General features: G+C 44.6%; 1 protein-coding gene and 1 long non-coding RNA gene across 17 annotated transcripts in view; one reads left to right on the top strand and one right to left on the bottom strand.

Moving 5' to 3' along the window:
* LOC102137933 (NBPF family member NBPF3-like) overlaps positions 1-17,394 on the top strand; it is a 131,318-nt gene extending 113,924 nt beyond the window's left edge. For 7 of the 11 annotated variants that reach the window (XM_065529233.2, XM_065529236.2, XM_065529234.2 and 4 more), the window contains 14 exons: positions 182-393; positions 1,439-1,648; positions 2,867-2,969; positions 3,804-4,018; positions 5,063-5,135; positions 5,598-5,803; positions 7,103-7,154; positions 10,641-10,804; positions 11,847-11,898; positions 12,546-12,718; positions 13,423-13,471; positions 14,096-14,268; positions 14,972-15,023; positions 15,638-17,394. In XM_065529233.2, the coding sequence (XP_065385305.1) occupies positions 182-393; positions 1,439-1,648; positions 2,867-2,969; positions 3,804-4,018; positions 5,063-5,135; positions 5,598-5,803; positions 7,103-7,154; positions 10,641-10,804; positions 11,847-11,898; positions 12,546-12,718; positions 13,423-13,471; positions 14,096-14,268; positions 14,972-15,023; positions 15,638-15,881 (1,978 nt within the window). In that variant the 3' untranslated portion in view covers positions 15,882-17,394. The remainder of the gene's footprint in view (positions 1-181; positions 394-1,438; positions 1,649-2,866; positions 2,970-3,803; positions 4,019-5,062; positions 5,136-5,597; positions 5,804-7,102; positions 7,155-10,640; positions 10,805-11,846; positions 11,899-12,545; positions 12,719-13,422; positions 13,472-14,095; positions 14,269-14,971; positions 15,024-15,637) is intronic. The other 4 variants (XM_065529238.2, XM_074018929.1, XM_065529259.2 and 1 more) reach the window with 2 other exon arrangements.
* Positions 1-21,100, bottom strand: part of LOC123571933 (uncharacterized) — a 131,533-nt gene that overhangs the window by 96,672 nt on the left and 13,761 nt on the right. For 2 of the 6 annotated variants that reach the window (XR_010581128.2, XR_012425497.1), the window contains one exon: positions 3,150-4,688. The exons of 2 other annotated variants lie outside the window; for them this stretch is intronic. This is a non-coding gene — a long non-coding RNA (uncharacterized lncRNA). Of the gene's footprint in view, positions 1-3,149; positions 4,689-18,178; positions 19,093-21,100 lie in introns of those variants that run through there. 2 more of the 6 variants (XR_010581131.2, XR_010581126.2) reach the window with 2 other exon arrangements.

The raw sequence follows: 21,100 nt of genomic DNA, 5'->3' as shown, positions 1-21,100 counted from the left end.
CTCCCATGGCCGCCATGCTCTGTTGCAGAGAGAGGAGGAATGCCTGTTTCCTCCTAAAGGGAACCTCCTGTTTGCTTTCTGTGACCACTGTCTTAATGCTTCCCGTCAAAACCTGCTACGTCTCCCTGGGGTCCAATCCCTCTGTGTTTAATCTTCTGGCATCTCTATCTCACCTCATCAGGGAGGTGCGGAAGGCAGAAGAAAAGGAAGTCCCTGAGGACTCAGTGGAAGAATGTGTCATCACTTGTTCAAATAGCTATGGCCCTTCTGAGTCCAATCAGCCTCACAAGAACTCCAAAGTCACATTTCAGGAAGACCAAATGGACTCAACTCTGCTTATAGACCGTGAATCGTCTCCTGATGTACGGCAGGATGCTCTAAACCTTGTCGCAGGTAGCCTCTATTTTCCTTGTGTCTCATACCTCTGTCTAGACTACGGAAGATCCATTGTGAGGACAGGCTATATACGTACATATTGGTTTACTCAGCAACTAGGATGGAGCTAGGTGCGGTGACTCACACATATATTCGCAGCACTTTGGGAGGCCCAAGTGGCAGAATCATTTGAATTCAGGAGTTCAAGAGCAGGCTGGAGAATATGGTGAAACCCATCTTTACAATGAATACAAAACATTAGCCAGGCATGTTCCTTTGCCCTTAGAGTCCCAGCTGCTCAGGAGGCTTAGGTGCGAGGATTGGCTCAGATGATCCTCCCACCCTCATTCACTTTTCTCAGGCTAGACTCTCTCTCCTTTTCATTGGCTTGTCTTAGTTATTAATAAGAAGTCTCTGGCCAGGGTCGCTGTGCTCACATTTGTAATCCCAGCACTTTGGGAGGACACGGTGGGCGGATCACCTGAGGTCAGGAGTTCGAAAGCAGCCTGGCCAACATGGCGAAATTGCATCTCTACTAAAAATACAAAAAATAGCTGGCATGGTGGTTGGTGCCTGTAATCCCAGCTACTTGGGAGGCTGATGCATGGGAATCACTTGAACCCAGGAGGCAAAGGTTGCAGTGAGCTGAGATCGTGCCACCAGCCTGGGCGACACAGTGAGACTCCCTCTCAAACAAAACATAAAAAACCAAAACCAACCAAGCAATCAAACAAAAAAATTAACGAAACAAAAAACAATCTCTTGAGCTACACAGAAACATTGGCCACTCATGGGGTAAAAAGCTCAGAGCCCAGCCTTGCTTTATAGAAACTTCTAAGCAAGAAAAAAGTGGAACTGTTGGTGTCCTGGTTTCAAGGTGACTGCGTAGCTCAGACAAGTTGACTTAAAGGAGATCAAGAGTGGAGATGAGAAGAGTGAAACCAGGGAAACAGCATCTTCAAATCAGTGGACAAGGCTGTCAGTGACATCCCTCAATCCTGATTCAACCTATTTGATTTCACCAGTTATTAATCCATCATGTGTTTGGATTTTTTCTCCCCAGTCCCTGGCTCCACCTCTTCTACCACAAACGTCAGCATGGTGGTATCTGCGGGCCCTTGGTCCAATGAGAAGTCAGAGATGAATACTCTAGAAATCAATGAGAAACTGCGCCCTCAGCAGGCAGAGAACAAACGTCAGTTCATAAACACCAAGGAGAAATATCTTGTAACTCAAGTGGCCTACTTTCTGGCCAAGGGGCAGAACAGTTACAGTAAGTTCCCTAAGCTCACCATCACAAAAGTGATGATGTCCTGTCTTCTCTCTGAGAAACGGAATTCTCTCTGCATCAGAAGTAATGTAATACTTTCCGTCCTTGTAGGAAAATAGAAATGGGTATTTTCACCTTTTGTTAAAGTTGGAAGAGAGAGGTACCAAAGTATTTCAAAACTTTCCATGTTTGCAGTCAGGTGGGGATGGGCCTAGAGGTAAAATCTCAGTATGGTTTCAGACACAGGCACAGAATGACCTGTTTTCTCCAAGAGGCTAAATCATGTTTTCAGGAATCCTCTCTGTACCATATAAGATCTGGCAGACAAATAACATCTAGTCTGTTGTTCTAAATGTCTCGGGCTAGTGAACTTTTATTCAGTTCAAGCTTCTGTTGAGGCCCAATAGGCAAATCTCTGTTCTAGGGACCCTGAGGGAAATTTGTTGACAGTACACAGTACCCGCTGTGAGGGGCGTCAAGAGGAGTCTGCTCCTAATAGAAACTGTGGTATCCATAACCGACAGTATCAAGAGCAGGGAGTAGGGGCCGTGCAAGGTGGCTCAGTCCTGTAATCCCAGCACTTTGGGAGGCTGAGGCAGCTGGATCACGAGGTCAGGAGTTTGAGACCAGCCTGGGCAACATGGAGAAACCCCATCTCTACTAAAATTACAAAAATTAACGGGGCGTGGTGGTGGGCACCTGTAATCCCAGCTACTTGGGAGGCTGAGGCAGGAGAATCCTTTGAACCCAGGGCAGAGGTTGCAGTGAGTCAAGATCACACCATTTCACTCCAGCCTGGGCGACAGGAGAAGACTCCTCAAAGAATAAACAAAAATGCAGAGAGTACCCTGGTGTGAGGGAAGTCGTACTTCCTGGGGGAAGAGGCTTTTGTTCCTATAGAAGAAGAAAGATCGCACCCGAGAATGTGTGGAAGTAGCAGTGCAGTGTGCAGAGCAGGAACCCCTGGGCCTGTCACCTGGGCTCCATCCAAGTAGCTTATCCTGTCTGTCCCTCAGTTTCTCTTTCTTTCTCTCTAAATTTTGGAGGTTGAGATGCCATAAAGTCGGGAGACTGAAGAGTAAAGTGGTGGAAATCCCTGCCTAGAGCCTGGTACTGGGGACAATTATATCCTTTGGATGGACCTGGCTCCTGCACTGTAGGCAGTGACCACCGCTGTGTGTCCAGCTGTTCACTGAGGCCGGTGTGTCTGTCTTTTCTCAGACTATGAAGAGTGCAAAGACCTCCTAAAATCTATGCTGTGGGATGAGCTTCAGTTGAAGGAGGAGAAGCTTGCAGAGCAGCTCGGGCAAGCTGAGGAGCTCAGGTGAGGGGGCCCTATGCAGGCAGGTGGGCAGGTGTGTAAATCTCTGATGTACAGCCACTCCTCTGGGTGAAGTAAGAGCTAACCTGGGTCTGGGGAAGGGCAGGAATTGCCATGGCAGGCTTACAACACACAAAGATTTATGAAACAGAGAACAAGGATAATAATAAGTTAAGGGTTGTAGTTGTTTCTCAGAGCCTTGATTTCTCTTTTTGAAAGAAGTAGCTGTTGAGGTGAGATTTGCATAATACAAAATTAACTAAAGGAGTGGGAACCACCCAGCAGCATTGAGTGTACTCAAAATGGTGCGCCATCACCACCCCACTTACCCTTAGTCAGAATCACCTCCTGACTGACTGCGGCTTCTCATCCTTTCGGTCAATCAGTGTTGCCTTCTGGAGCCTGTCATTCTTTCCTTCTTTCATCTTTTCAACTGGCCCGTCTGCACGTGGCCTCATTTCTGTCCACGGCTTTGCATCTAGTGACTGCAAGATGCAGTATGTGTATTTTCACATGGAAATGTCCATGGCCAGAGTGAGGAACTGGAAGAATGAATGTCTTTTTGAAAGTGAATAAGGAACACACCTACTTTTGTTTAGAGAAGGGAAAGATGAATGGAACATCATCGAGGATCTTACAGGAGCCCTCTCTGGTATAGAGAAAGCCTGTAAACTATTTTTCATTCTTACTCTTGGCCACAGACATTTCTTTAAACATGTGCTGATCTTCTCCTTGGAGGTCTCCTTGAGAACATTGTCTCAGAAATCTCTGTAGCAATATTCGAACTGATCAATCACTCCTTTCCACTGTTCAATTTTCTCTACTATCTCACCTTAGGCAATATAAAGTCCTGGTTCAGTCTCAGGAACGAGAGCTGAGCCAGTTAAGGGAGAAGTTGCGGAAAGGGAGAAATGCGTCCCGCGCATTGAATCAGCATCTCCAGGCCCTCCTCACTCCGGATGAGCCGCCCAACTCCCAGGGGCGGGACCTCCGAGAACAGCTGGCCGAGGGCTGTAGGCTGGCACAGCACCTCGTCCGAAAGCTCACCCCAGGTAAGGTTTTTATAGGATCTGATGACCGAAAACCCCAGGCTTATGAGAGACTCCCGACCTCCATACTTTCACAATGACAGTTGTATCGGTGGTGTTTTTTTCCACTAAACATATGTGGCCCTTCCAGGACTTCCTGGATGAGATCAGAGATGAGAAACCCATGGAGTTGGAGGTCACAGTATTGCAAATGTCCCTCCTTCCTTGCTGGAGATGGTCTTTGGAGCCAGAGGCAACATCTCTCTAGTTGTAAAGGAGAGGAAGGAGGCTGTGACAGGAGGGTTTTTGTTAGAGTGAAAAGAGCTGTGGACTTAGAATGAAGGTTCCCAGGCTGTCTCTTTGGCAATGTTCTTACTAACTGTCAGTGAGTGAGTGATTTATCTTTCTTGAGTTTCTCTCTCTCCATCAGAAAAGGCAGGCATATTGTCTCTTGCAATGCTGTGAAGCATCTCAATGTGGGAACACTTACGACTGCTTTTGAAAATGAGATAAAGCCCCTCGGCATGTGGTGTTGGAGAAGGCACTTGATGTGGGGGCATTTGGTGGTAGGAAGTGCTTCTGACTGGAGCACTCCCCATGGAGAGCATGTCCCTGAATAACACAGCAGAAGCCACATGGAAGGCCTGTGAAGTCTCCTGATGCATAGACGACTGTGGGGCCAGTTTGTCCGCTCCTAAGGGAAAGAATTAGGTTTGAAATGTGAACTATGACGGGACACCAAGCCTGTGCCTGGGAATCAGATTTGTGGTGGGATGATGGAGACAGCTGCAAAGTCCCGAGGGAGGCTGCACAAGTCCCCAGTGATATGGGGAGCAAAGGGTCTTTTCAATATTTGGCCACATCTTGATGGTGGCCCTCCAGATCAGAAATGCATTGCCTGATGGATCAGGAAACCATGCCAGGGCATTTTGTTAAAGATAAAACATGAGAGCTTTCAATTGAACGGTGACCCATGCCTAGATGTCCATGTCTGTGTGCACAATGGGCTGACTCTACCTGCAGAATGTGAAGTGGGAAATATCTGAATGAACACTTCTGTATTTACAGAAAACGGTGAAGATGAGGATGAAGATGTGAACGTTGAGGAAACTCAGAAAGTACAGGAATCATGTGCCCCCAGGTAACACTGAAAAATCAGGAGCAAGTAATGGGTTTTAACATAGGAAAAAGATCTAGGAGGCACACCGTCTGGCATCTAGGATGGGCCAAAAGCCTGCATTCCTTTGGCCACAGTATGTGAAATTCAACCCAGCTTAGACACAGGGTGTGGCAGCTGTTGTGTTTCTCTGTGTGTGGTGAGTGTCATATCTGTACCGAACAGGGATAGCTGAGTCTTCATCTTTCTCAGCTCCTGTCTCTCCAGTGAAATGAACACCGGTTGGTCTCTTCCTCTCTGTCTGCCATGGCTGCCATGCTCTGTTGCAGAGAGAAGACGATTGCCTATTCCCTCTTAAAGGGAACCTCCTGTTTGCTTTCTGTGACCACTGTCTTAATGCCTTCTGTCAAAACCAGCTAGGGCTCCCTGGGGTCCGATCCCTCTGTGTTTAATCTTCTGACATCTCTCTCCCACCTGGCTCATCAGGGAGGTGCAGAAGGCTGAAGAGAAGGAAGAACCTGAGGACTCACTGGAGGAATATTCCATCGCTTGTTCAAATAGCCACGGTCCTTGTGAGTCCCACCAGCCTCACAGCAACACCAAAATCACATTTGAGGAAGACCAAGTCAACTCACGTCTCATTGACTCATCCTCTCATGATGAATGGGAGGATGCTGTATCCATTATCCCAGGTAGCCTCTATTTTCCTTGTGTCTCATTCCTCTTTCTGTGCTGAGGAAGTATAACCCCGAAGACAGACTCTATACACACAAATTGGTTTACATAAAAATCTGCGATGGGATTCTAAACCCAGATATCAGGGAGGTTTTCTGTCCTTCTCAGCTCATGTCATGCCTTTGCCTCCCGGTCCCCAGTGTGAAGTTACTGGACCCCGGGCAAGTGTGACAACCTCATAGTCACCTGAGTGCAGGAGGTGCATGGGAAGTAACTGTGAGGCTTCCTAGCTTCGATTCAGTATCTCTTGTCACCTGTGATTAAGTCATGTGTCCTTGAACAATGTCCATGGAGTTTCTATGCCTTTTGAAGGAGACTGGCAGCCTTGCCTTTGTTTTTGGATATATTGCTCCCCAGGCTTCACTACTCTCAGCTTTAATCTTGATCTCTTTTAAGTCAGCTTGGTTAGCTGCACAGTCCCATTGAAATGTGGACGGAAACTTTTCTTGTTTAGTTTGCTGATACAGTTCCATAAAGCAAGGCTGGACACTGGTTCTCCACCCCATCAATGCAATAGCTGATCCGATGTTTCTTTGTCGCATCATAGATTGTTGTTGTTGGTGGCGGTGGTGGTTTTTTTTTGGCGATGGAGTCTTGCTCACCCACGGTGGAGTGCAGTGGCACCATCTTGGCTTGCTGCAACCTCCGCCTCCCAGATTCAAGTGATTCTCCTGCCTCAGCATCTTGAGTAGCTGGTACCACAGGTACACACAACCACATCTGGCTAATTTTTGTATTTTTCGTAGAGATGGGGTTTCCCCATATTGGCCAGGTTCATCTTGAACTCATGACCTCAAATGATTCACCTGCCTTGGCCTCCTGAATCACAGATTCTTTTTAAAGCAAGAGTTGTTAGAATGCGTCTATCAGTTGAGTTTCATGTACAGATGCCTCTGAACATTTAATGTCCATGGTACCTGATGATATAAGTCAGTATTGCAGCAACACTCCTAGAAAATTGTTCGACTAATTTTTGGAGATTTTGGGGGGAAAATTTTATTTTCTTTGCATAGACGCAGGCAGGGAATATGGCATTATAGTCTACCCACAGAGGGAAATTTTGGCCTGTGGGACTGGAAAGCAGGGTCATCTACTTCTCACCAGACTTAATCTAGACCACCCTAGAATATTCATGTCAGAATCCATGTTCTTGCCCTGAGAATAGTTGGGTCCTTGTGCTATGACTGGACAGTGATTTGGTCATATGTGAAGTGTGAATTGCTTAATGTGACCTGCTTCTCTGAATGTATTTACAGAAAATGAAAGTGATCATGAAGAAGAGGAAGAAAAAGGGCCAGTGTCTCCCAGGTAATGCTGTGGAATTGTGAGCTGTGAATTCAGTAGTGACATCTGGAGATTGTAGATTTCGGGAAAATGAGGAAGCGATGAATAGACCTCTTTCTTTCATTCACTCAGCTACAAATTGTCCTTATTAACAATGTTGTGCATTATTTGTGGCACTTGTATTGGTTTTAATTTCATAGTCCTCTCAAGATAAGTACTTGCAATCAGTTGAGCCAGGTGAACTAGCCAAAGAGGGATATCTTGTTCATCTTTTCAAAAAACCAGCTCCTGGATTCATTGAGTTTTTTTTTTTTTTTTGAGATGGAGTCTCGCTCTATCACCCAGGCTGGAGTGCAGTGGCCGGATCTCAGCTCACTGCAAGCTCTGCTTCCTGGGTTTACACCATTCTCCTGCCTCAGCCTCCCGAGTAGCTGGAACTACAGGCGCCCGCCACCTCTCCCAGCTAGTTCTTTATATTTTTTAGTAGAGACCGGGTTTCACCGTGTTAGCCAGGATGGTCTCGATCTCCTGACCTCATGATCTGCCCGTCTCGGCCTCCCAAAGTGCTGGGATTACAGGCTTGAGCCACCATGCCTGGCCCATTGATTTTTTTGAAGGATTTTTTGTGTCTCTGTCTCCTTCAGTTCTGCTCTGATCTTAGTTATTTCTTGCCTTGTGCTAGCTTTTGAATTTGTTTGCTCTTGCTTCTCTAGTTGTTTTAATTGCGATTTTAGGGTGTTGATTTTAGATCTTTCCTTTCTCTTGTGGGCATTTAGTGCTAGAAATTTCCCTCTCCATACTGCTTTAAATGTGTCCCAGACATTCTGGTATGTTGTGTCGTTGTTCTCAATGGTTTCAAAGAACATCTTTATTTCTGCCTTCATTTCATTATTTACCCAGTAGTCATTCAGGAGCAGGTTGTTCAGTTTCCATGCAGTTGTTCAGTTTTGAGTGGGTTTCTTAATCCTGAGCTCTAATTTGATTGCACTGTGTTCTGAGAGACAGTTTGTTATGATTTCTGTTGTTTTACATTTGCTGAGGAGTGCTTGACTTCCAACTATGTGGTCAATTTTGGAATAAGTGTGATGCGATGCTGAGAAGAATGTATATTCCGTTGATTTTGGGTGGAGAGTTCTGTAGATGTCTGTTAGGTCTGCTTGGTGCAGAGCTGAGTTTGCGTTCTGGATATCCTTGTTAGCATTCTGTCTCATTGATGTGTGTAATATTGACAGTGGGGTGTTAAAGTGTCCCATTATTGTTGTCTGGGAGTCTAAGTGTCTTTTTAGGTCTCTCAGGAGTTGCTTTATGAATCTAGGTGCTCCTGTATTGGGTGCATATATCTTTAGGATAGTTAGCTCTTCTTGTCGAATCGATCCCTTTACCATTATATAATGGTCTTCTTTGTCTCTTTGGATCTTTGATGGTTTAAAGTCTGTTTTGTCAGAGACTAGGATTGCAACCCCTGCTTTTTTTGCTTTCCATTTGCTTGGTAGGTGTTCCTCCATCCCTTCATTTTGAGCCTATGTGTGTCTCTGCATGTGAGATGCATCTCCTGAACACAGCACACTGATGGGTCTTGACTCTTTATCCAATTTTCCAGTCTGTGTCTTTTAATTGGGGCATTTAGCCCATTGACATTGAAGGTGAATATTGTCATGTGTGAATCTGATCCTGTCATTAAGATGTTAGCTGGTTATTTTGCCTGTTAGTTGATGCAGTTTCTTCCTAGCATCGATGGTCTTTACAATTTGACATGTTTTTGCAGTGGCTTGTACTGGTTATTCCTTTCCGTGTTTAGTGCTTCCTTCAGGAGCTCTTGTAAGGCAGGCCTGGTGGTGACAAAATCTCTCAGCATTTGATTGTGTGTGAAGGATTTGATTTCTCTTTCACTTATGAAGCTTAGGTTGGGTGGATATGAGATTCCCGGTTGAAAATTCTTTTCTTTAAGAATGTTAAGTATTGGCCCCCACTGTCTTCTGGCTTGTAGAGTTTGTGCAGACAGATGTGCTGTTAATCTGATGGGCTCCCCTTTGTGGGTAACCCGACCTTTCTCTCTGGCTGCCCTTACCATTTTTTCCTTCATTCCCACCTTGGTAAATCTGACAATTATGTGTCTTGGGGTTACTATTCTGGAGGAGTATCTTTATGGTGTTCTCTGTATTTCCTGAATTTGAATGTTGGCCTGCCTTGCTAGGTTGGGGAAGTTCTCCCGGGTAATATCCTGAAGAGTGTTTTCCAGCTTGGTTCCATTCTCCCCATCACTTTCAGGTACACCGATCAAATGTAGATTTGTTCTTTTCACATAGTCCCATATTGCTTGGCAGCTTTGTTTGTTTCTTTTTACTCTTTTTTCTCTAAACTTTTCTTCTCACTTCATTTCCTTAATTTGATCTTCAATCACTGATACCCTTTCTTCCACTTGATCGAATCAGCTACTGAAGCTTGTGCATGTATCATGTAGTTCTCATGCCATGGTTTTCAGCTCCATCAGGTCATTTAAGGTCTTCTCTACACTGTTTATTGTAGTTAGCCATTCGTCTAATCTTTTTTCAAGGTTTGTAGCTTCCTTGCGATGTTTTCGCACATCCTCCTTTAACTCGGAGAAGTTTGTTATTACCAGCTTTCTGAAGCCTACTTCAGTCATCTCGTCAAAGTCATTCTCTGCCCTTTTTTGTTCCGTTGCTGGCGAGGATCTCTGATCCTTGGGAGGAGAAGGGGCGCTGTGGTTTTTAAAATTTTCAGCTTTTCTGCTCCGGTTTCTCCACCTCTTTGTGGTTTTCTCTCCCTTTGGTCTTTGATGCTGGTGACCTATAGATGGGGTTTTGGAGTGGATGTCCTTTTTGTTGAAGTGGATGCTATTCCTTTCTGTTTGTTAGTTTTCTTGTTAACAGTGAGGTCCCTCAGCTGCAGGTCTGGTGGAGTTTGCTGGAGGTCCACTCCAGACCCTCAAACAGGGATTTCTTGGTGTCACCTGTTCTGTCCCCTGCGTTTAAATCCAGGGAGAGAATGTACATATGCTTTCTGCTTATGTTTTGTTAGTATGTTTTCCAGTATTTGTGCAAGAAAAGAAACTGAAAAAACATATTCTATCAAAATATTGGGAAAATGGGGCCCTTAGCACACAAGATCTGTGTCTGCACTGCCTCAAGAGCTCTGTTCACTTGAATGCTGTAAGGAAAATTCAACGCAATTTATGCAAAGTAGTTGAAATCTTGTGTTAGTGTCTGTGCTGCAAGTCATGAGGGTAGTTTACAGGGAGAGTCGGGGTGCCCTACATTGGCTCATCTGTGGCAAGTGTACTGAGCACGTGCAGCCCATTTTTGGTCATTCCCCAGGGCAGTCACCCTCTGCCCTGCATTTAGAAGGATACTTTCATTTCCGTGGAAGGAAAACTGGCTTTGGTTTCTGTGACCACTCCATTCTGCCTCCCATCAGATCATGTGGGAGGTTTTGCTGTCTAATCTCTGTCGGTTAAATCTTCTGTCATCCCTGTCCTGCCTGTGTCATCAGGAATCTGCAGGAGTCTGAAGAGGAGGAAGCTCTCCAGGAATCCTGGGATGAAGGTTATTCGACTCCCTCAATTCCTCCTGACATGTCTGCCTCATACCAGTCTTACAGCAGCACCTTTCACTCATTAGAGGAACCACAAGTCGACTTGGCTCTTGACGTGGGCAGTGAGTACTCCATTGTGAAGGTGATAAAGCTCCAGTTCATGTCCCAAGTAGACCCCGTAATCTTGGGGCTTTCCGCCCCTGGTTGGGCTGAGAGTTGCCATCACTGTGGGTTTAACCTATATATCAATGTAGATTTCAATCACTCTGGAGTCGAGTCTGAAGTACAGGCATGGCGTGGTTCAGTGAGCTGTAATATCTTCCTAGTCTCAGGCCATGCCAGTGCCACCCTAGACTGACTGTCAGGACATGGAACTCAAGGCAGGTGTGGCAAACTCACACCAAGCCATGCAGCACATGCCCAGGTGTTGTCTGTCAGATCAGTTCATGTGAATTAAATGTGTCTTGTCAGCTACAAAGTTCCTCATAAGTTTTGTTCCCAAAGCATGTCTGTGCGGTTCTTTACCTGCCCGAGGCCAGTGTCACCCTTGTCTGCCTCTGAATCGGAGATGTGACCCAGGTTTCAGTGAATTTATCCCCATTTTCTGTGTCTTCTCAGTTGGCTTGTTTTAGCTCATCTGTCCATCGTCTTGCTGGTGTGTTTTCTAGATAAATGACTGACTTTTCACCCACAAAAGCCATATAATAGCTGATGCTTCTGTGTCGAACCAAGTCTCGTTGTAACAAGAGCTGGAATATTACACCCCTACATGAAATCTCAGTGTCCACAATCTCATAAACTATCAAATCCTGGGTATTTGATGTGAGAAACCTGAATATTGCAGTATCTCTCCTACGAGGTGTTAGAAGTATTTGCCTAGAATCTATTGGGAAAGTCATTGCTCATTTGTGTACACAAACCTAGGACAGATCACATTGGGAAGATAACATTCCAAAACAGGAGAATTTTGCCCAAGGCTCATGAAAGGAACCAAGTCAGTTCTCTCAAGACTTGACCTCATGCCTCTGGTTATGTTTCTCTCAAAGTCTTCTGTTCCCACACTGAGAAGACTGATGTCCCTGTGTTAGGATTGGACAGAGGAATGTTTCTGTGTGCAAGGAAGAACTGCTTCCTGTAAGAGGCCCCATCTGAATTTATTTGCAGGACATTGGTGTGATGAAGTGAAAAAGGAGGACCAAGAGGCCACAGGTCCCAGGTGAGTCTGAGAAATTGTGGACAGTTCATTTGCTGTTGACACCTAGAGACGCCAAGTGCAGGGATAACAGTACATGCTGAAAAGAGTGACTTTGCCTTAGCAGACAAGTCTGAATTATGCCTACTAATATTGCTTTTGGTTTTCATTACAGTAAATATTTAGGTTTCCATTTTTTCCTACCCTTATCATTTACTAACCTACTGAAGGTTGACCATACCTCAAAAGCTGTATTCTCATGGTGACTGCCGGGAAACTTGAGCACATTTTATGCAAAATTATTGAGCCCACTGTTTTCATGATCACTGTTCATTGTTCGTCCTGAGGGCACAAATACAAAGTGTCCTTTGACTGCCTCATCAGTGTGTCACCTGGCCGATTCACTGAGCTCTTGCTCTCTCTATCTCTCTCTCTCTGTGTGTGTGTGTGTGTGTGTGTGTGTGTGTGTGTGTGTGTGTGTGTTTCTTTCTCTTTCATCCTTTTCTACCTGGCCCTGATTGTGCCAACATTAAGGCAATAATCTGTTACCTCATTAATAGAGCTGTCCTTTTTCTTTCCAAACACTTCCTTATGTTACCTATGAAATCTAGCTGGGGCTGTGTGGTTTCTGATTCCCCCTGGCTTATTCTTTACTTTTCCTACTTTTCCAGGCTCAACAGGGAACTGCTGGATGAGAAAGAGCCTGAAGTCTTGCAGGACTCACTGGATAGATTTTATTCAACTCCTTGCGGGTATCTTGAACTGCCTGACTTATGCCAGCCCTACAGAAATGCCTTCTGCTCGTTGGAAGAAGAGCACTTTGGCTTGGCTCTTGACATGGACAGTGAGTTCCTTACTATGAAGGTGATAAGGCTCCACCTGGTCTTCCCGATAGGGGTGATATTCCTGTTCCAAGTGGCCCTTCCTGATCCGAACGATGTCATTGCTGCTGGCAGGACCTATGGACACATATAGGTTGTAATGCAACTGTAGTTTCAGTTGGAAGCCCAGATATGAAATGGGTCAGTGAGCATGGCTCTATTCCTAGTCTCCAGTCATGCCTGTGGCAACCTGAACCCACTCTCAGCACATTGGACCGAGGCAGATGTAAAAAATTCACAGAACTATGATTCGGACTCAACGTTTGTAGATTTCCTCCTTTATTCTAATTTCAGTGTCTTGCGACCATGAACGAGTTGGGAATTTGATGAGACAGGGCTGAATACAGCAGTTTTCCTCCTAGAAATCATCTGGGGCATTTTCTTTGAATTGATGGGAACAATAAGGCATAACTGTTTGCACAAACTTGGGATAAATGATTTTGGGATAACTGTCTACCAGAATAGGGACATTTGACCCTTGGTTCTGAGATGTAAATCACAGAATCTCTATCATGACCGGCTTTGAGGCCTCCTGCAGTGTATCTCTCACATTATCCTATTCTCATGCTGAGGAGCCTGTGGTCCCTGTGTGGGGATTAGAGAGTGGACTGTTATGGGTGTAGGTGAATTGGCTTATTTTGCCTGTCCCTGTCTGATTTTACTGCAGGAATTACAAAGGAAGAAGAGGAAGAAGACCAAGGCCCACCATGCCCTAGGTAACTCTGAGCAATTGACAACAGCTAATTCTGTGTTGACACCTGGAGACTCCTGGTTCGGGGAAAACAGAGCGGGCCGACATTATTGATTACATCTTTTCAACCAAGCCTGAATTATTCCTACTAACATTGCTATTGGTTTTTGTAGCATTACATATTTAGGTTCCCATTTCTTCCTCCCCTTATCATTTACTAACCTACTGTAGGTGGACCATACTTCAAAAGCTCTATTCTCATGGTGACTACATGGAAACTTGAGCACATTTGATGGAAAATTATTGATCACAGCCTTTTCATGATCACTGTATGCTGTGTGTCCTGAGGGCACTAACTCAGAGTGTCCTGTTACTCCCTCATCAGTGTGTCACCTGGACAACTCACCAAGCGCTCTCTGTCTCTCTCTGTCCCTCTCTCTCTGCCTCTGTTCTCTGTCTGTCTTTCTCTTTCATCCTTTTCCGTTTGGCCCTGTTCTGTCCCAACATGAAGGCAATAATTTGTTACCTCATTCATGGATCTATCATTTTTCTTTCTTGACCACTTCCTTGTGCTACCCATGAAATCTAGTTGGGGCTCTGTTGTGTCTGATGTCTCCTGACTTATTCTTTACTTTTTCTGCTTTTCCAGGCTCAGCAGAGAGCTGCTGGGGGTAGTAGAGCCTGAAGTCTTGCAGGACTCACTGGATAGATGTTATTCGACTCCTTACAGTTATCTTGAGCTTCCCGATTCATGCCATCCCCAGGGAAGTTCCCTTTACTCATTGGAGGAACAACACGTTGGCTTTTCTCTTGGCGTGGATGGTGAGTACCTTTCTCTGAAGCTGATAAGGATCCACTGAGTGTTCCGTATAGAGATCATATCCTGTTCCAAGTGGCCGTTACTGAGCTGAGAGATGTCACTGCTGCAGTGAGGACCTATAGGCACATGTAGGTTCAATGAAACTCTAGTTCCACCTGGAAGCCCAGACATGGGATGGGTCAGTGAGCATGGCTCTCTCCCTAGTCTCAGGCCATGCCTGTGGCGCTCTGATTCTACTCTCAAGACATTGGACCTGGGCAGATGTGACAAATTCAGAGAACTATGATTTTGACTCAAGGGTTTCCAGATTTCCTTTCTCACTCTAATTTCAGTGTCTAAAATCCTCACAACCATGAAGAATCTGAGGATTTGATGAGACAGGGCTGAATATTGCAGTTTTTCTCCTAGAAATCACTTCAGGGTATTTGCTTTAAATTGATTGGAAAAATATGGCATAACCATTTGCACAAACTTGGGACAAATGATATTGGGATAACGATCTACCAGAAAAGGGACATTTTACCCTTAGTTTCTGGGACAAAAACCAAGGACTCTCTATCATGACCAGCCTTCAGGCCTTCTGAAATATATCTCCCACAGTGTCTTATTCTTATGCTGAGGAGCCTTAGGTCCCTGTGTAAGGATTAGACAGTGGATTGTTATGTGCGTAGGAGAATCAGCTTCATGTGTCTGAATTTATTGCAGAAATTGAAAAGTACCAAGAAGGGGAAGAAGATCAAAACCCACCATGCCCCAGGTAACTTTCAGCAATTGTGGACGCTTAATTCTTTCTTAATACCTGGAGACGACAGATCCAGGGGAAAGCAGTGTGTTTGGTTTCATGTTTTCAACGAAAGCTGAATTACTCCTACTGACATTGCTGTTGGTTTTCATTGCAGTAGAGGTTTAGGTTTCCATTTCTTCCTCCCCTTATCATTGACTAACGTACCATAGGTTGACCATACCTCAAAAGCTGTACTCTCATGGCGACTGCATCGAATTTTAATCACATTTTATGGAAAACTATTAAACTCACTCTTCATAATCACTGTTTGCTGTGTGTCATCTGGGCACTAACTCAGAGTGTCCTTTTACTCCCTTATCAGTCTGTCACCTGGCCAGTTCACTCAGCTCGCGCTCTCTCTCTCTCTCTCTCTCTCTCTCTCTCTCTCTCTCTCTGTCTTTCTCTTTCATTGTTTTCTACCTGGCCCTGTTCTATCCCAACATAAAGGCAACAATGGTTTACCTCATTAAAAAGATCTATCCTTTTCCTTTTTTAACCACTTCCCTATGTGACCCCTGAAATCTAGTTGGGGCTCTGCGGTGTCTGATTTCCCCTGGCTGCTTCTTTAGTTTCATCTCCTTTTCCAGGCTCAACGGGGTGCTGATGGAAGCAGGAGAGCCTGAAGTCTTGCAGGACTCACTGAATGGATGTTATTGGACTCCTTCAAGTTACTTTCAACTACCTGACTCATTCCAGCACTACACAAGTGGCTTTTACTCACTTGAGGAACAGCACGTCAGCTTGGCCCTTGACGTGGGCAATGGGTTTTTTACTTTGACGATGATAAGGTTCCACCTGGGCTTCCAGATGGGAGTCCTATTCCCACACTAAGCAGCCCTTCCTAAGCTGAGAGATGTCATTGCCGCAGGCAGGACTTACAGGCACATGTAGGTTTGAATGAAACTGTAGTTCCGTTTGGAATCCCAGACATAGGATAGGGAAGTGGGCAGTACTCTATTCCATTCTCAGACCATGCAGTGGCAACCTGTGCTCAGTCTGACGACACTGGACCCAAGTTAGGTGTGACACGTTCACATAACTCTGCAGCACATGCCGGGAGTGAATGTGAGATACTCTGATTTGAACCAGGTATCTCTGGGTAGCTACAAAGTTCCTCAGGGATTTCATTTTACGCGCATGTCTCTGAGCTTCTATGCCTGCTCAAGGTCAGTGTCATCTTTGTGTTTAAGTCATCCAAAGGTGTTACCCTGGTTTCAATGAACCTCCCCCCATTCTTTGTATCTTCAGTGTTGGTTTGTTTTAGCTGATCCATGTGTAACACAGGAGGGATCCTTGGCTGAGGATTGTTATTTCAGAACCACTGACTGCTCTTGACAATTGTTAACCCACTAGGCACCTTTGGTTAGAGAAGCCACAGTCCTTCAGCCTCCAATTCCTATCAATACTTAGGAAGACCACAGCTAGATGGACAAACAGCGTGGAGAGCCCTTAGCCTGGCTCCTCTCAATTCCATCCTGTAAAGAACAGGAGCCAGGAGCCGCTCGCGGGAGACAGCATGTCACCCGGGACTCTGCCGGTGCAGAATATGAACAATGCCATGTTCTTGCAGAAAACGCTTAGCCTGAGTTTCATAGGAGGTAATCACCGGACAACTGCAGAATGTAGAACACTGAGCAGGACGACTGGCCTGTCTCCTTCACACAGTCCATGTCACCACGAATCTCACAACAAAAAGGAGAAGAGATATTTTGGGTTCAAAGAAAGTAAAAAGGGACTGTAGCTACATTTCTTTATTTTGAACCCCAAATATTTCCTCATCTTTTTGTTGTTGTCATTGATTGTGGTGACATGGACTCGTTTGTAGAGGACAGGTCAGCTGTCTGGCTCAATGATCTACATTCTGAAGTTGTCTGAAAATGTCTTCATGATTCAATTCAGCCTAAACGTTTTGCCAGGAACACTGCAGAGTCAATACTGTGACTTTCCAACCTCAGCCTGTCTATCTGCGGGCATAGAAGGTCTAGTTTGTCCATCACCATTATCATGATATCAGGACTGGTTACTTGGTTAAGGAGGGGTCTAGGAGATCTGTTGCTTTTAGAGACACCTTACTTATAATGAAGTATTTGGGGAAGTGGTTTTTAAAAGTATAAACGTCATGTATTCCAATCATCATCCTCTAAACACTTCATCGTTTATTAATCATCCCTGCCTGTGTCTATTATTATATCCATATCTCTACACTGGAAATTTTCTGTCTCAATTTTTACTCTGCCTCTGTTTTGGCTAGTGTCTGCTGTTGAAAAAACAACCATTCTCTGCCTGAGTTTTAATTTTTGTCCAAAGTTATTTTACCCTATACAATTAAAAACGTTTGCCTATCGCTCTGGACTGTTGGATTGCTTTTTACATTCAGTGTGAGAATCTTTTATTATGCTGATTGGTTTTGGTGGGTTCTGATACAAATTAATAAAAAAATTTTCATTTCCCTGTTTATTTTCTTATCTCTTCCACATTGTAGACTATGTTTATCATATGTAGCAGAATATATTTACTACATTTCTTGATTCTAATTATTTTATTCTTTGTGAGCGTGTGTGTGTGTGTGTGTGTGTCTGTGTGTGTGTCTGTGTGTGCCTTTGGCATTTAGGAAGGGTTGCATAGCTCCTGTTTAATATTGCACTAAAAATGTTTTTGATAGTTTTCCCCCCTTTGAACTAGACACACTTCTAATATTTGTTTTATATGTTTTAAATTATGACTTTCAACCTCAAAGATTTCCATAAGACAGCAAATTACATATGCGTTATCTTTTTTCTACCTCCCTTACCTGCCACTTCTCTTTTTTTTTTTCTTTGTATTTTTTAGTAGAGACAGGGTTTCACCGTGTTAGCCAGGATGGTCTCAATCTCCTGACCTTGTAATCAGCCCGCCTCAGCCACCCAAAGTGCTGGGATTACAAGTGTGAGCCACCGCGCCCGGCCTGCCACTTCTCATAATAGTATTTGAACCTAAACATACACCAGTGACATTCTGTGATTGTCATCTTGGCCCCACCTTGGTTTTTGGTTAGATCCACAATTAAATATATTAATACTCATGAGCTATTCAAAAGCGAATGTCACAGTCATCACTTGCTGAGTGGTACTCATCCTTAACAGAGTCCTCCTGAGGGAATCAGGTCTCGCTGAGCTTAGCATGTTTAATAATCTTTTCTCATGGTCTTGCATGGATCGCATGACTGGATATAAGGTACTCGCCCAAAATGATTTTTCTTGAGTTTTTAGGAGATACTGTCTTCCCTGGGGGACATACACGGTGTATGTTCTCATTGTGGGATTCAATTTTGTTCTACCAGGACCTCTGATTTCTGCCAGTTACTTCGTTCATGTGTTCTCTTCACCACGAGTCTCCAGAGGATGCTTCCTCTGTTCCTGCCTCCCCATCTCCCAGCAATTCTGCGTTTCCAAGATTGGCACCTCTGGTCCTCTGCACGGTGAAGCCCCTTCCTTTCAATTCCCCAGTAGCCAGTGCTCTAATCCACCAGGTCTCAGGCATGATCTGTTTCTCCACACGCTCTTTCTGAGGGTGGTTTTACCTGTGTTCTGTCATGAACAGGCGCGCCCTGCTGTTCTGGCCTCGATTTGCATAGTGTCTCCTGCTCCCTCTGCAGTTGTGTGGCTCTCAGACCCAGCTAAAGACAATCTCCTGAGGGCCACAGTGTTCCCTAGCCCAGGTGTTTAGGGCCAGGGTTACGGGTGGGAGTTTTGACTCTCTAACCCCTAGGGCTTTGACGTGTCCGTTGAGAAATTCAGCGGTCATCATCCTAGGTGGACTTGCTCTCTCCTATCCTCCTACTTCTGCTATGCTTTTCTAGTATTATAGTTTATATTTAGTTGCATAATCCATTTTGAGTTAGTTTTTGAGTGAGTATTGAGGTTCAGGTGAATTTTTTTCCTTTGGGGATATGCATGTCCAGTTGTTTCTACAAAATTTGTTGACAAGGGAGCGCCTTCTCCACTGACTCATATCTGGAGGTTTGTCAATCCATTGGCTGGTTGAGACTGGTGAGAGGACTGTCCTGGTGTTTGGACAGAGAGACAGGGCATGAAGTCGGGTGGTTCTTAAGGGAAATATTAAGGAAGGCCCATTGTTGTATGAGGCATAGGAAAGCCCCAAGCACAACTGGGGTGCCATCTACCAGCATGTTGCAGCACACTCATCTCTGCTCTCTCCACCTCTCCTGTTGCAAAAGCTTGGGTGTGCATAGACACTGGGGTCGATTTGTGTCTTTGGGCACTTTTGAGCATTGACAGCGAAGCTCCAGCATCAAATCTTAGAATATCAAGCAGCTGGGTGGATCGCCTGAGGTTAGGGGTTCACAACCAGCCTGACTAGCATGGTGAAACCCCGTCTCTACTAAATCCAAAACAAATTAGCCAGGCATGGCGGCGCATGCCTGTAATGTGAGCTACTGGGGAGGCTGAGACAGGAGAATCGCTTGTGTACCTGGGAGGCGGAGGTTGCAATGAGCTGAGATCACACAATTGCACTCCAGCCTGGGCAGGAGAGCAAAACTCCATCCCCCAAAAAATAAAGAAATAAAAATAAAAGAATATCAAGCAGCCAAAGAAGCAGGAAAACATGACACATAATGAAGAATCTAATGATCTAGTTGAAATTGAGACACATGTTGGAAATAGAAGAAAAGGACATTAAAAACAGTATAATTTTATTTTAATTAAGTGGAGAGGTTGAAGATTTTTTAAATATCAAATTCTCTAGATAAAAACTATGATTTACAGTCTGAAATGGAGGAAGGCACTGGATTAAACATTGCGGAAGGGAAGGTTATTGAACTAGAAGGAATAGAAGTTGAAACTAACATAAATGAAACACACAGTCACAAATGACTTGAAAACATAAAAAGACCATCAGTATAAAAACTTTAAACACCCTCTAGAGGGATAATGGAATCCCTGAAGGGCGTGTAGTGGAGAAGAGAGACAAAGATATTTAAAACATTGGATGGAAGATTTAGAAGCTCCATGGAAAGCATAAACTTCCAATATTACAGAAATACAAACATTCTAAGAACAAGAAACATGAAGAAAAGTTCACCAAGGAACACCTGAATCAAATCCATCAAAACCAGTGATCAAAAGGAAATCCTAAAAGTAATCAAAGGTGAAAGAACATGTTCCATACAGAGCACTGCCTAGAAGGATGGCATAAGATTTCTCATAGGAAACTTTACAAACAAGAAGTTTGCAATAAAGCACTTAGAGAAACTGTCGCCTACAATTCTACACCTGGTCAAATGATCTTTCAAATATAAACATGAGATAAAATATTTTTGAATAGAAAACAAAACGATCTCAATTTGCAGATGGTGTGATCCTATGGATAGAAAATCCCGGGCGCGGTGGCTCAAGCCTGTAATCCCAGCACTTTGGGAGGCCGAGACGGGCGGATCACGAGGTCAGGAGATCGAGACCATCCTGGGTAACACAGTGAAACCCCGTCTCTACTAAAAAAAAAAATACAAAAACTTAACCGGGCGAGGTGGCAGGCGCCTGTAGTCCCAGCTACTCGGAAGGCTGAGGCAGGAGAATGGCGTGAACCCGGGAGGCGCAGCTTGCAGTGAGCTGAGATCCGGCCACTGCACTCCAGCCTGGGTGACAGAGCGAGACTCCGTCTCAAAAAAAAAAAAAAAGAAAATCCCAAATAATAATTACAAAGGCAAACACACATACATGCTCACAGACCACACACACACACACACACACACACACACACACACACACAGAGTTAATAAGTGAATTTAGCAAACATTCAGCAAACAATCCATTGTGTTAGCAATGAACAATCTGAGAAGAAAATTGACACAATGATTTCATTTATATTAGCATCTATAAGAATAATACACCTGGGAATAAGTTTGTTCAAGAAGCTGCAGTAATTGTACACAGACAACTCCTGAACATTGCTCAAGGTCACGTGGTCCTGCACCCATGGGCAAAGTGATGGTCTGGGCTCAAAACGCAGCCCCGCCCGTCCACACCAACCCATGAAATTGGTAGGAAACC

The sequence above is a fragment of the Macaca fascicularis genome, chromosome 1 (assembly GCF_037993035.2).
Source record: "Macaca fascicularis isolate 582-1 chromosome 1, T2T-MFA8v1.1".
Taxonomy (NCBI): domain Eukaryota; kingdom Metazoa; phylum Chordata; class Mammalia; order Primates; family Cercopithecidae; genus Macaca; species Macaca fascicularis.
This window is presented reverse-complemented; position numbering and strand designations above follow the sequence as displayed.